This window comes from Hypanus sabinus, chromosome 13 (assembly GCF_030144855.1).
Source record: "Hypanus sabinus isolate sHypSab1 chromosome 13, sHypSab1.hap1, whole genome shotgun sequence".
Classification (NCBI taxonomy): domain Eukaryota; kingdom Metazoa; phylum Chordata; class Chondrichthyes; order Myliobatiformes; family Dasyatidae; genus Hypanus; species Hypanus sabinus.
In genome coordinates this window covers 65,447,181-65,462,505 of record NC_082718.1, presented here as the reverse complement: position 1 = coordinate 65,462,505, position 15,325 = coordinate 65,447,181, and the positions used below count along the sequence as shown (strand labels likewise).

The 15,325-nt window shown below is 39.9% G+C and overlaps 1 protein-coding gene across 4 annotated transcripts in view; it reads right to left on the bottom strand.

Annotated features, from left to right (window-relative positions):
* nedd1 (NEDD1 gamma-tubulin ring complex targeting factor) overlaps window positions 1–15,325 on the bottom strand; it is a 92,316-nt gene that overhangs the window by 61,017 nt on the left and 15,974 nt on the right. For all 4 annotated transcript variants that reach the window (XM_059987834.1, XM_059987833.1, XM_059987832.1 and 1 more), the window contains 3 exons: window positions 11,119–11,259; window positions 10,121–10,350; window positions 7,172–7,373 (listed from right to left, as the gene is read on the bottom strand). In XM_059987834.1, coding sequence (XP_059843817.1) covers window positions 7,172–7,373; window positions 10,121–10,350; window positions 11,119–11,259 — 573 coding nt within the window. The remainder of the gene's footprint in view (window positions 1–7,171; window positions 7,374–10,120; window positions 10,351–11,118; window positions 11,260–15,325) is intronic.

Sequence of the window (15,325 nt, the reverse complement as noted above, 5' to 3'; positions counted from 1 at the left end):
AAGGGTAAATCATGCTTGACTAATATGTTGGAGTTTTTCGAGGATGTAACCAGGAAGTTAGACGGGGGAGATCCAGTGGATGTTGTGTACCTCGATTTTCAGAAGACATTTGATAAGGTCCCACATAGAAGATTGGAGGGTAAAATCAAAGCTCAGGGCATCGGGGGGAAGGCATTGACATGGATAGAAAACTGGTTGGCAGATAGAAAGCAAAGGGTGGCGGTGAATGGGTGTTTCTCAGAATGGCAGGTGGTGACTAGTGGGGTGCCACAGGGCTCGGTAATGGGACCTCAGCTGTTTACAATTTACATAAACGATTTAGATGAAGGCATTGAGAATAACATCAGCAAATCTGCTAATGATACTAAGCAGGGTGGCAGTGTGACATGTGATGAGGATGTTAGGAGAATTCAGGGTGACTTGGATAGGCTGGGTGAGTGGGCAGATACTTGGCAGATGATGTTTAATGTGAATAAGTGTGAGGTTACCACTTTGGGAGTAAGAACAGGAAGGCAGATTATTATCTGAACGGTGTAGAGTTAGGTAAGGGAGAAATACAAAGAGATCTAAGAATCCTTGTTCATCAGTCACTGAAGGTGAATGAGCAAGTGCAGCTGGCAGTGAAGAAGGCTAATGGAATGTTGGCCTTTATTACAAAGGGAATTGAGTACAAGAGCAAGGAAATTTGCATTTGTACAGAGCCCTGGTGAGGCCACACCTGGAGTATTGTGTACAGTTTTGGTCTCCAGGGTTAAGGAAGGACATCCTGGCTGTAGAGGAAGTGCAGCATAGATTCACAAGGTTAATTCCTGGGATATCTGGACTGTCTTACGCAGAGAGGTTAGAGAGACTGGGCTTGTACATGCTGGAATTAAGGAGATTGAGAGGGGATCTGATTGAAACATATAAGATTATTAAGGGATTGGACAAGATAGAGGCAGGAAATATGTTCCAGATGCTGTGAGAGTCCAGTACCAGAGGGCATGGTTTGAGAATAAGGGGTTGGTCATTTAGGACAGAGTTAAGGAAAAACTTCTCCCAGAGAGCTGTGGGTGTCTGGAATGCACTGCCTCGGAAGGTAGTGGAGGCCAATTCTCTGGATGCTTTCAAGAAGGAGCTAGATAGGTATCTTATGGATAGAGGAATCAAGGGATATGGGGACAAGGCAGAAACCGGGTATTGATAGTAGATGATAGGCCATGATCTCAGAATGGCGGTGCAGGCTCGAAGGGCCGAATGGTCTACTTCTGCACCTATTGTCTATTGACTGCCTGTACTTTTTAAATCATCTCTAGATTTATAATACCTAATAACAATGTAAATGCTATGTAAATAGTTGTTAGGGAATAATGACAAGAAAAAATGGTCTGTACATGCTCAACTAACAAGTGCTGGAGAGAGATCTTCTGGGTTTTCCCGATCCGCGGTTGGTTGAATCCACGCATGTGGAACCCGCGGATAAAGAGGGCCGACTGTGTATATCAATGATATGAATGACAGAATTGATGGCTTTGTGGTCAAGTTTGTGAACGATACAAAGATAAGTGGAGGGGCAGGTAGTGTTGAGGAAACAAGAAGTTTGCAGAAGGACTTGGATTGGGAGAATACTATTTTCTAAACGGGAAGAAAATTCAGAAATCCGAGGTATAAAAGGGACTTAGGAGTCCTTGTGCAGGATTCCCGAAAGGTTAACCTGTAGGATGAGTTAGTGGTTAGGAAGGCAAATGAAATCTTAGCATTCATTTCAAGAGAACTAGAATACAAAAGGATGGAATGCTGAGGCTTCATAATTTTTTTTAAAAATCTTTAGAGATAGAGCGCAGAATAGGACCATTCAGCCCTTTGACCAGCGCTGCCCAGCAACCACCCCTGATTTAACTACAGCCGAATCACAGGAAAATTTCCAACTTAAGCATCACTTCGTTGGAATGTGGGAGGAAACTAAGTGTTACTGAAGAAAACCCACGTGTGCACCCAAATGAAATTTATAAATTTGCTTATAAAGGATGCCAAAATTGAACTCCAATGCCCTGAGTTGTAATACTGTAGAGGTTAACACAATGCTATTATAATGCATTGGTCAGACTGCACTTGGTATTGAGCGCTGTTTTGGGTTCCTTATTCAAGAAAGGATGCACTGGCATTGGAGAGGGTTCAGGAGGAAGTTCACGAAAATAATCCTGGGAATGAAAGGGCTAACCTAGGAGGAGCGCTTGATGGCTCTGTGCCTGTATTCAATGGAGTTTAGAAGAATGAGGGAGATCTCATTGAATCCTATCAAATATTGAAAATCCTAGATACAGTGGATAGGAAAAGAATGTTTCCTATAATGGAGGAGTCTAAGACCAGAGGGTACAGCCTAAGAGTAGAACAATGTACTTTCAGAACAGAGATGAGAAGTAGTTTCTTTAGCCAGAGTGGTGTATCTGTGGACTTCATTGAAATGGACAGCTATGGAGGCCAAGTCTTAGGGTATATTTAAGCAGAGTTTGATAGGTTCCTGATTAGTGGAGGGTGTCAATTTTATGAGAAGGCAGAATAATAGGGTTAAGAGGGATAATAATTCAGTCAAGATGGAATTGCAGAGCAGACTCAATAGGCTGAATGGCCTAATTCTGTTTTTATGTCTTATGGTCTACTGAACCTACTGTATTTTATGTGACAATTTGAATATAATAGATGGTAAAATTCATTGATAGAGAGTGGGAGGGATGACACTACTAGTCAGGGAAAATGTTGTGGCAGTGCTCAGACTAGGTAGCTTGTCTACTGAGGCTACAAGGGTGGAACTGAGGAATAAGAAAGGGATGACCACATTAATGGGATTCTATTATAGACCGTATAATGGGATTCTATGGCCTGCTGGTGGCATAGTCCATCAGCACTGGACTTCAGGGTGAGAGATCCTGAGTTCGAATCCAGCCAGCTCCCATTTAGAGCTGGTGATCTCTTAAAAAAACTCACCCAGCAGAAGGCAATGGCAAACCACTGCTGTAACTTGCCTAGTACACGATTTTCTAATACATCATAGTGGCATGGAAAGATATCGTCCACGACCTGGAAATAATTCCAGATGCAACATACTATTATAGACAACAATTCATGGGAACTAAAGGAGCAAATTTGTAGAGTGATCGCAGACTGTGGCAAGAAACACATGGCTGTGATAGTAGGTGATTTTAACATTCCACATATTGACTGGGACTGCCATACTGTATGAGGGCTAGATGGGCAAGAGTTTGTAAAATGTGTTCAAGCAAGTTTTCTTAATCAGTACATAGAGGTCCCATCTAGACAGTGCAATATATCTACAACTGGGGAATGAGACAGGTGAGGGGACAGGTAAGAAAACTCTTGGCATCTAATTATTATAATGCTATTCATTTTAAGATAATTATGCAGAAGGATAGGTCTGGTCCTCAGGTTGAGATTCTAAATTGGAGAAGGCCAATTTTGATGGCATCATAAAAGATCTGGTAAGTATGGACTGGGACAGCTTGTTCTCCGGCAAAGGTGTTTATATGGTTTTAAATATACAACAAAGCAAAATGTTAGCAAGTGACAAACTGGCCCTCTGGAAGATTAGAGTACATCCATGCATGGAGCCGAAAAAGATCTTAAATTAATTTTTTGCACCTGTATTCATTCAGAAAACAGACAGAGTCTATCGAAGTGAGGCAAAGCAGGTGTTAACTGTATAGGCAAATTAAGGTGGATAAATCCCCAGAACCTGACAAGGTGTTCCCTTGGATCCTGTGGAAGGCTATTGCAGAAATTACAGGGGCTCCTAGCAGAAATATTTCAAACACCCTTAGCCACAGGTAAGGTGCTAGAGGATTAGAGGATAGCTAAAGTTGGAGGAACTCAGCAGGCAGCATCTAGGAAAATAATACATTTGATGCTTTGGGCAGAAACGTCAACGTCCTGCCGAAAGGTTTCAGCCCAAAATGCAGACTGTATTCTTTTCCTAGATGCTGCCTGGTCTGCTGAGTTCATCCAGAATTTTGTGTGTCACTCAGATTTCCAACACCTGCAGAGTTTCTCTTGTTTGGGATAGCTAAAGCTGTTCACTTGTTTAAAAAGGACACCAGGAATAAGCCAGGAAATTATAGGCCTATAATGTATAATGACCCAAACGTACTGTGTAAGTATTTGAATAGACAAGGACTTATGAGGGACAGTCAACGTAGCTTTGTGCATGTTAAGTCACGTCCAACTAATCATAGATTTTCAAAGAAATTATCAACAAAGTTGTTGATGGCAAGGCAATGGACGTTGTTGACAAGGAGTTTAGCAAAGCCTTCAACAAGGTCCCACTTGAAAGGTTTTTCAAGAAGGTTAATTCACTTGGTATTAGATAAAGTAGTAAATTGGATTAGACGTTGGTTTCAGGGAGAGAAACCAGAAGGTAGTAGATGGTTGTATTCCTGACGAGTCTGTTGTTGTTTGTCATTCTATATCAATCATCTGGATGATTAATTGTGGTTAATTGAATCAGCAAATTTGCTAATGACACCAAGATTGAAGGTCTAGTGGACAGCAAGGAAGACTACCAAAGCTTGCAGAGTGATCTGGACGAGTTGGAAAAATGAGCTGAAAATGGCAGATGGAATTTAATGCAGACAAGTGGGATTGTTGCACTTTGGAAGGACAAACCAGGGTAGGACTTACACAGGTGTAAGGACACTGGAATGCAGTAGACAGTGGGATCTGCGAATACAAATCCATAATTCCTTGAAAGTGGTGTCACAAGTAAAAGCTTTTGGCACATTGGCCTTCATAATCAAATTATTGAGTACAGGAGTGAAGATGTAATGTTGAAGTTGTACAAGATATTGGCTAGTAATTTGGAGTAACTCATGCAGTTTTGGTCACCTTCCTACAGGAAAGATATTAATAAGATTGAAAGGATACAGAAAAAATTTACAAGGATGTTGTCAATACCTGAGGACCCAAGTTATAGGGAAAGATTGAATAGGTTAGGGCTTTATTCCCTGGAACATAGAAGAATGAGGGAAGATTGATAGAAGTAAACAAAATTATGATGGGTATAGATAGTGCAAATACAAGCAGGTTTTTTTTCCTGTCATTGAAGTTGGGCAAGACTAGAACTAGAGATCATGGGTCAAGGGTGAAAGGTGAAATGTTTAAGGGGAACATGAGGGGAAACTTAACTCATCACCCTCTGAGAGTATGGAAAGAGCTGCCAGCAAGAGGTGAATGTGGGGTCGATTTTAATATTTAATTGAAATTTTGATAAGTCCATGAATGGGAGGGATATGGAGGGCCATGGTTAAGGTGCAGATCGATGGGCTGAGGCAGATTAGTACTTCAGTATGAATAGATGTTCCAGCCAGTGGTATAGTGGCATCAGCACCGGACTTCGAGGCAAATGGTTCCAAGTTCAAATCCAGCCAGCTTCTTACATGCTTTCCATCTGTGCTGGGTTAAGCATCCAGCTACCAACTCAGCCTCAAAAAAGTTAAATGCTACAGAAATGACAAAAAATGCCACCTGATGCACCACCATAAGACACAGGAGCAGAATTAGGCCATTCAGCCCATCGAGTCTGCTCCACCATTCCATCATGGCTGATCCCAGATCCCACTCAACCCCATACTCCTGTCTTCTCACTATATCCTTTGATGCCCTGACTGATCAGGAAACTATCAACTTCAACCTTAAATATATCCATGGACTCGGCCTCCACCACTGCCTGCGGCAGAGCATTCCACTTTCTGGTTGAAAAAAATTCCTTCTTACCTCTGTTCTGAAAGCTCACCCCTCAATTTTGAGGCAATGCCTTCCAGTTCTGGATACCCCCACCAGAGGGAATATCTTCTCCATATCCACCCAATCTAGTCCTTTCAACATTTGGTAAGTTTCAATGGGATTTCCCCCCCCCCCCACCTTCCTCTAAATTCCAGTGAGTACAGGCCCAAAGCTACCAAACACTCCTTACATGTTAACCCCTTTATTCCCAGAATTATCCTCATGAACCTTCTCTGGACTCTTCAATGACAACACATCCTTTTTGAGATATGGGGCCCAAAACTGTTGGCAATACTATAAGCACGACCTGACTATGTCTAATAAAGCCTCAGATTTAACTCCTTGCTTTTATATTCTATCCTCCTAGAAATAAATGCCAACATTGCACTTGACTTCTTTACCACAGACACAACCTGTAAAATTATCCTTCTTGGAGTCTTGTATAAGGACTCCCAAGTCTCTCTAATGTTTGAACCTTCTCCCCCATTTAGATAGTCTGTACTATTGTTCCTTTTACCAAACTACATCATACATATTCCATCTGCCACATTTTTGCCCATTCTTCCAATTTGTCCAAGTTCTGCTGCAATCACATTGCTTTCTCAGCACTTAACCCTCCAGCTGTCTTCATATTATTCTCAAACTTTGTCAGAAAACCATCAATTCCATTATCCAAATAATGTGAAAAGTAGTGGTCCCAAAACTGATCCCTGAGGATCACCACTAGTCACTGGCAGACAACCAGAACAGACCTCTTATTTCCACTCACTGCCTCCTGCCTGTCAGCCATAAGACAGGAAAAAGAACAACAATGAACTAGATGGACTCAAGTGCCTATTTCTATACCGTACTGCATTTACGAGGGGTGATTGATAAGTTTGTGGCCTAAGGTAGAAGGAGTCAATTTTAGAAAACCCAGCACATTTATTTTTCAACATAGTCCCCTCCTACATTTACACTGTCATGAAGCATACAGATCTTGGACCGCGAGAAAGTGTTCACAGCAGGGGTGATTGACAAGTTCATGGCCTAAGGTAGAAGGAGATGAGTTGTACAGCTCTCATTACATGCACATGCAGTTCAACTCAGTGATTATGCAGAAAGTTTGAAGTTAATAACTCATCAGGGGTAATTGAAAAGTTTATGGCCTAAGGTAGATGAGTTATTAACTTCAAACTTTCTGCATAATCACTGAGTTGAACTGCATGTGCATGTAACGAGAGCTGTATAACTCATGTCCTTCTACCTTAGGCCACAAACTTATCAATCCCCCCCCCCCCCCCCCCCCCCGGTATGTGGTTGCAACTTAAAATGACAATACTCTATTCCATCTCGATAAATATGGATTTAAATCAGTATGGGTATTACACAGTAACAATATGATGAACAGTTCACCTACCCTGATTGGCGTGGGGCCATTCTGAAACTTTAAGCACCGCACAGATTTCTTGTGGGCACTGACAACCTTTAATGGTGAAGTTGTCACTCGCAAATCGTAGATGTAAATTTTGCCCCTGATGGATCCGACAGCCAAAGTTGCTCCATCAGTCATAAAGCCTATTGCAGTCAAAGGAGCCTCAACAGAAATAGTTCGCAATATCCTGTGCAAAATAAAATGCAGAAAAATTATGAGCTCCAATGTTGGTGTAAATTTTGCTCAGCTTTGTTCTGAATGACCAAGCTGATGTAATCATATGCCACTCATTGCAAGTTTTTTTAATATAGAATAATTACTAAATAATAGAAGGTACTTACTATTCTTTCTATTATTCCATAACTGTTCTATCTAAGAAAATATTCCTTACCATATCTCATCACATAACTATGCAGGAACTTCTACATCATTTGTGCACCTGTTTTAATGAATGTGAAATTTTATACAAAGAGTAAACACATAATTAAAAGGACAGGTATTAAAGTGAACAAGTTGAAGTAAAACTCACTCAAAAAGGTGCCAAGCCAAAAAGCTCAAAATGTTTCCTCAAAATCTGTTGAGCTATCATTCAGTTTTCCACTGAATTTAGTACTTAGACTTCACATATTAAAAATAACAGAAATCTGAGTGTTTGGTAGAATTGCAACTTAATGTTTTCAGAAATGAGGTTTGTGACAGAAGCATGTTCTCTGATGTTGTTTGCTGATGAATTAGGAGGGGACACTTCCAAACTTACCTATGGCCATAAATTTTAAAAGGGTATGTCATGTCTGATCCCTGTAATTGTCACCTTTGATATAATTAGCAATATCATCTCTACAGGACTCTGGGAGATTCATGACCTGCAGACAAGGAGCCTGAACTTCGAACAAAGATTAGGACAGCACAGTGACACAACTAAGAGCCACTGCCTCACAACCTCTTATTCTGAGGCACGCTGCTGGTTCCTCGCACTCTGTGCAAGGAGACACATCCCTGCATCTACACTGCCAAGCCCCAAGAAATTCTGTTTCAAGAAGATCACTTAAACTGTTCCAAACTCAAGAGTATTGACTCAGTTCTCTTAACCGTCTTTTCCCAGAATCAATCTAATGAACTAGTACGCTGATATTCTTCCTCGGAAATCTAGACTGAAACCGGGTACAGTATTCCAAATCTAGTATACTTGTTGGTTGGCCTGGACAAGGGCAGACTGAATGGCCCAGTTCTGTCTCGTATGACTTCATGACTCTCGAAAGGTCTTAACGTAACCTGAACAGCACCTCCACCTCCAAAACACTATGTGTTCCTATTTGCTGCTGTATTTACATGTTAATGTTCCTTTCAAACACTAACACCTTTCAAACTCTCACAACTTAAAAACCACACAAGCCTTCTACTTTTTCTTCACCCCGTTGTCTGTCATTCACTTAGCAAATCTATTGCTACATCCACACTAGACCGGATAATTTTGAAAACACTGGTTTCACATAACTGATCGTTTTTGAAAATACTTCTGTCCACATTAAAACGGATATTTCGGCGAATCTCCTCCTACTGCGCATGCACAGGACACATCTACAGAAAACAAGTGACATGTTTGGTGTCGAATCTCGCCGTGAAAGACTTAGTGCGCGTTTGTCCAGTTAGACTAGAAAAACTTAAATGACAGGCAGCTGTTGGCTCTCGCGCAGGACTTAAAAGTAAAAAAAAACAAATACTGGAGCATATGGAGGCAAAAAAACAGGGAGCTCACGGACAGTATAACCCTGCTGATGACAAACACTGAAAAACTGACTAACTCTGTTGCATTAATAAAGCACCTTGTTAAATGTATAAAACATGTCTGCATCAGTGTTATCTTGTATTTCCATTCAATGTTACATTAGGCTGTTACACATCTATTGTCAGAGAAGTACTTGGATAAATAGGTAAACCACCTTCATACAAGCAAGAACAGAAAACAGGGCAAAGTGAATATACTTATTTATTCAGTAAGTATGGGTCAAAGTACTTGGTGAGTACATTTCTAACTTCTGTCTTCAGTCTCGTTACCATCTGTTCTGAAATTGTTAGGTTGCGTTCAAGGAAACAATGAAATGGCGTGCTGCTGTTACCATCTGTTCCGGCACGTCACAACAGTGTTTTTAGATTTCTCCGGTTACCCCGTCCACACTGCTCTGCCTAAGTGGCATTTTCAAAATTACACACTTTGGAGAGCATTTCTGAAAATACCCGTTTTCGGGGGATGAAAACACTTTTTAGTGTGGACAGAGGGTAAAAACAAAGAGAAAAGGCTTCGGTTACAGATTTATCCGGTTTAGTGTGGATGTAGCCTATGTCCCTGAGGTCTCTCTGCACACTCCTTACAGGCTACAGTGCCACCCAAAGGATTTTAAGCAAAGGAGGCCTGCTGAAATCTCTATAGATTGTAATCACTTCCGGTTGAACATTGGAATGGACAAAACCATAAAAGGATGTTGACACAAGTACGAAGATACAACGTATTAGGAGCCTATAGGACTTGGTAAACACAGCATCAAATGGCGACAAAGAACCTGCTTAAAGTTATAACCCAATTAGCAAATTTCAAAAATCTATACTTGATACCTCCCATATCACAGCAAAACTTCACAGCATGTCAGAAATCCTCTCCAACAATCATCATTAAATACAGTTCTCAGTAATTGCTATATTAATTTTTTTCTAAATCATTTTACTATTCTAACATATCCCACAGGATCTGAGGATTTATTCTCAAAAACTTGCCCAGATTTGACAATGATTTTAATTTAAATGCAAATGTTTTCTTTTCTCAGCAAAGAGCACATTTTATTTGTATTTGCTAATTACTGTTGGCCCATTGCCCTTTCAAATCATTTCATTTTTCAAGATATGTAATGTACTTCTCAAAACAGATGTAGTACAACTCACATTTTGCTAGAGGAATCATAGCAGTTGATTTTTTTATCCAGACCAACTGTGGCAAACAATAAGTCATTTACTGGTGAAAAGCACAAGCCAGAAGCTGGTGCCTTATGAGCATTTTCAAAGGTATGATGGCTCTGTTGTGTATTAACATCCCAAAGAGTTACAGTCCCACTGTCATGGGCACTTCCCAGCAAAGCCTTTTTAAAGATGGAATACTTCAGGTCTTGCACTGGCTGGAAAAAGACAAAGAAAATTTTAAAGTTCTCTTGTGGAAGAGGAATGAAAGTTCTTCAGAACCAAAAATAAGGAAAAAAACCAATACCATTTTCCAAAATTAACTACTGATCAAAACTCAAGGACAGTGGAGGGAACGTGTGTGGAGCCAGATGTGGGCAAGTTCCTAAATGAGTACTTTGCATCAGCATTCACTGAGGAGTTAGATGATGATGTGATTAGGAAGGTGGTGTTGTAGGGCATGAAGAGGATTTACATGGAGAAACATCAAGGTGGATAGGTCCCCAGGACATTTCTATTGAGGGAGAGGACTGGGGCCTTGACAGAGATCTTTATTGGTCTATCAATATTGCACTTCCTCTGAATCTGTAACACTATTCTCTACATTCTGTTATCATTTACCTACTTACTACCTTAATGTAATGTATGGAGTGGTCTGCCTGGATGGCACGCAAATAAAACATTTTCATTGCATCTCTGTAAATGTGACAATAATTCCCTAAAGCAGCAATTATATTTGCCACACTCCGTGTTTCCCCACATAATCCTGAAACTCAAAGCATTTCTTCAATTATCTTTGGAAGTTATTTCCAAACCTTGTCAGTGTTAAAAAAGTGCACAAGCAAAAGCCAATCAATCCTAAATTATTTTTCCTATCTCCCCAAACTAAAATTGACAATTTCTCAATTTTAATATCAATAGTTTTCAAAAACAGGCAAATACACAAAAATATTAAGTACTTCCCAGCAGTGGATATCTGTATGTACCTGTGTTTTGCCATGGCCAAAAGGTGTACTGGAAATATTTGTTGTAATACTGTGTACAATAATATCACCTCTGCAGGAACCAGAGGCTACGTAGCAGTCATTCCAATTGAAGCATACGCAATTCACAGCCTCCCTGTGATCCTACAACAGAAATATTGTTCATCAGTATAAAGTCATACACAGTTCGTATAATAAAATGAACGTTAAGTTAAAAGTGACTGCTTTTTGATTAAAAGAAATCTGGTATTACCTAAATGGCCCACAATTAAGAGTACAGAGATATGGGTGTACAGTTTAGATAATTAATCTGGAGCATACGGTGATTGGAAATATTAAGACAAACAACTAACCACAGGTTACATTAGTAAAGATAAATTAGGTATGTATGAAAGGAATAGTTTTATTGCACATATTCTCTAAACTAGTAAGTGTCTAAACAACAATTGTGGGAGTTAACTCACTCTATCCAATATACTTCTAAAGTAAAACAAAAAAAATAATTACCGACCCAACACCTTGCTGCAAAACCAAAATCAGATATTCATGTCTTTCACCTTGCACAGTTATTCAGCGCTACTTCAAGAGGAAAGAAAATGCATAACCAACATTAAGATCTGGTTCAGTAAGGTCAATCTGTAATTTGTCTTTACATGATTACACCTTCTCTAATTCATTGTTTAGGGTTACAAGAATGGTATACAAAACCAGAATTGAACTCCATTTCTAAGGTTGCTGCATTCTTCTGTGGTGAAATGAAGCTCACTAAATCTACTCAGTTTCTCCAGACCCAACATTGCTCTCTGGATAAAGAAATGATACAAAATTTGTATTGGTCCATCATGTCTCCAGTGGCTGAAGAATAACTATCCAGCCCATATATTTCAGGCCTATAGCCCTGCTGTCAGTTCTTAAACTATTTTAAACTATTTATGCAATGAGTTTCAGATTCCAAACACAGAAAATAATGTTTTGTCATCTCACCTCATCTTTCAGCCATTCTCTTAATGCTATATACCCTCTAAGGAAAATAGATCTTTGTTTAACCATACAACAATTACAGCACGGAAACAGGCCATCTCGGCCCTTCTACTCTGTGCCGAACACTTACTCTCAATTAGTCCCAACAACCTGCACTCAGCCCATAACCCTCCATTCCTTTCCTGTCCATATACCTATCCAATTTTACTTCAAATGACAATATCGAACCTGCCTCTACCACTTCTACTGGAAGCTCGTTCCACACAGTTATCACTCTGAGTAAAGAAATTCCCCCTCGTGTTACCCCTAAATGTTTGCCCCCCAACTCTGAAATCATGTCCTCGTTTGAATCTCCCCTATTCTCATTGGAAAAAGCCTATCAACGTCAACCCTATCTATCCCCCTCAAAATTTTAAATATCAACTCCCCCCTCAGCCTTCTATGCTCCAAAGAATAAAGACCTAACCTGTTCAACTTTTCTCTATAACTTAGGTGCTGAAACCCAGGTAACATTCTAGTAAATCTCCTCTGTACTCTCTATTTTGTTGACATCTTTCCTATAATCTGGTGACCAGAACTGTACACAATACTCCAAATTTGGCCTCACCAATGCCTTGTACATATTAACATTACATCCCAACTCCTATACTCAATGCTCTGATTTATAAAGGCCAGCATACCAAAAGCTTTCTTCACCACCCTATCCACATGTGATTCCACCTTCAGGGAACTATGCACCATTATTCCTAGATCACTCTGTTCTACTGCATTCTTCAATGCCCTACCATTTACCATGTATGCCCTATTTAGATTATTCCAACCAAAATGTAGCACCTCACGCTCATCAGCATTAAACTCCATCTGCCAACTTTCAGCCCACTCTTCTAACTGGCCTAAATCTCTCTGCAAGCTTTGAAAACGTACTTCATTATCCACAATGCCACCTATCTTCGTATTTTCTGCATACTTACTAATCCAATTCATCATCCAGATCATTAATGTATGTGACAAACAACATTGGACCCAGTACAGATCCCTGAGGCACACCACTAGTCACCAGCATCCAACCTGACAGTTATCCACCACTACTCTCTGGCATCTCCCATCCAGCCACTGTTGAATCCATTTTGCTACTTCAATATTAATACCTAAAGATTGAACCTTCCTAACTAACCTTCTGTGCAGAACCTTGTCAAAGGCCTTACTGAAGTCCATATAGACAACATCCACTGCTTTACCCTCATCTACTTTCCTAGTAACTCTTCAAAAAATTCAATAAGATTTGTCAAACATGACCTTCCACACACAAATCCACGTTGACTATTCCTAATCAGACCCTGTCTATCCAGATATTTATATATACCACCTCTAAGAATACTTTCCAATAATTTACCCACCACTGACATCAAACTTACAGGCCAATAATTGTTAAGTTTACTCTTAGAACCCTTTTTAGACAATGGAACAACATGAGCAATACGCCAATCCTCCAGCACCACCCCCCGTTTCTAATGACATTTGAAATATTTCTGTCAGAGCCCCTGCTATTTCTACACTAACTTCCCTCAAGGTCCTAGGGAATATCCTGTCAGGACCTGGAGACTTATCCACTTTTATGTTCCTTAGAAGCGCCAGCACTTCCTCCTCTTTAATCGTCACGGTTTTCATTACTTCCCTACGTGTTTCTCTTACCTTACACAATTCAATATCCTTCTCCTTAGTGAATACCGAAAAAAATAAATTGTTTAAGATCTCCCCCATCTCTCTTGGCTACACACATAGCTGTCCTCTCTGATTCTCTCAGGGACCAATTTTATCCCTCACTATCCTTTTGCTATTAATATAACTGTAGAAACCCTTTGGATTTATTTTCACCTTACTTGCCAAAGCAACCTCACATCTTTTAGCTTTTCTAATTTCTTTCTTAAGATTCTTTTTACATTTATATTCCTCGAGCACCTCATTTACTCCATGTTGCCTATATTTATTGTAGATCTCTCTTTTTCTGAACCAAGTTTCCAATATCCCTTGAAAACCATGGTTCTCTCAAACTTTTAACCTTTCCTTTCAAGCTAACAGGAACAAAGATTCTGTACCCTCAAAATTTCACCTTTAAATGACCTATATCTCCCTATTACATCGTTCCCATAAAACAAATTGTCCCAATCCACTCCTAAATCCTTTTGCATCTCCTCAAAGTTAGCCTTTCTCCAATCAAAAATCTCAACCCTGGGTCCAGTCCTATTAGTTTATTCTAACTAATCCCCTTAATTTGACACAACTCAGACAAGTCTCCTTTAGCCACAGTTCTTTTGAAGAAAATCTCTCTAACTTAACCCGTCCTTCTAGCTAAAATTTTCCAATCCTGGCAACATTCCCTTAAATTTCCTCTGCACTTTCTCTAGTGAAACCTGAGAAGTACCTCAAACACTACCTAATTTCTGAAAAAGGACACCCAGACCTGTGACAAGAGATTATAAAAATGACTTAATCAGCATACTCTGATTATCTCTCACCCATCTGTCAAGCTTTTAAAATGCTGAGGCAAAAGAGAGCGGAAGTAACATCTTGTAGCTGGAGGCCATTTAGCCTACCTAGTCCATGCCAAATGCCAGAGTAGCAATACCATCAAGCTTATTCCACCTTTCCTTCTTCCCCCTCCCCCACAATACCCTGCAATTTATTCTCTTTCACATGCTCCCTTTCATTCCCTTTGTCAATAACCTACAAAAGGTGGTTAACCTTGGGATAGAGTTAGTTTACCATTACGCCAAATCCTGATTAGGCCATCCCTGAGGCAAAAAGGAAATGGAATGTAGATTTACCAGAAGATTAAGGGGTTCTTTGATTGAAGTCACTTAAGGAAATGGACAGGTTAGATTGTGTTAAATACAGTTCCCAAGTTGGGGAATCTAGGACTTAGAGAATGATTTTCTAAAAAAACAGAACCTGTTTTTTCATCAGTGAAGTAAATTTGCAAACAGTGGAAGAACATTGAAGCTTTCATCCTTAAATGGTATTTAATGCTGCATAAGAACAACTTCTACACTGAGACTGATCACATTATTTTATTATCCTCAATTTCCCAAATGGAGGGCAAAACCTCCTTAGTGCAAGAGGTTTACATGGGATTGAATTTACTACATGCATCCAAGAGAGTTTCTTAAATTAGAATGTAAATAATCCAGCTAGGAGGGCAACACTGGACATGGTATTTGGAAAAGAGCTT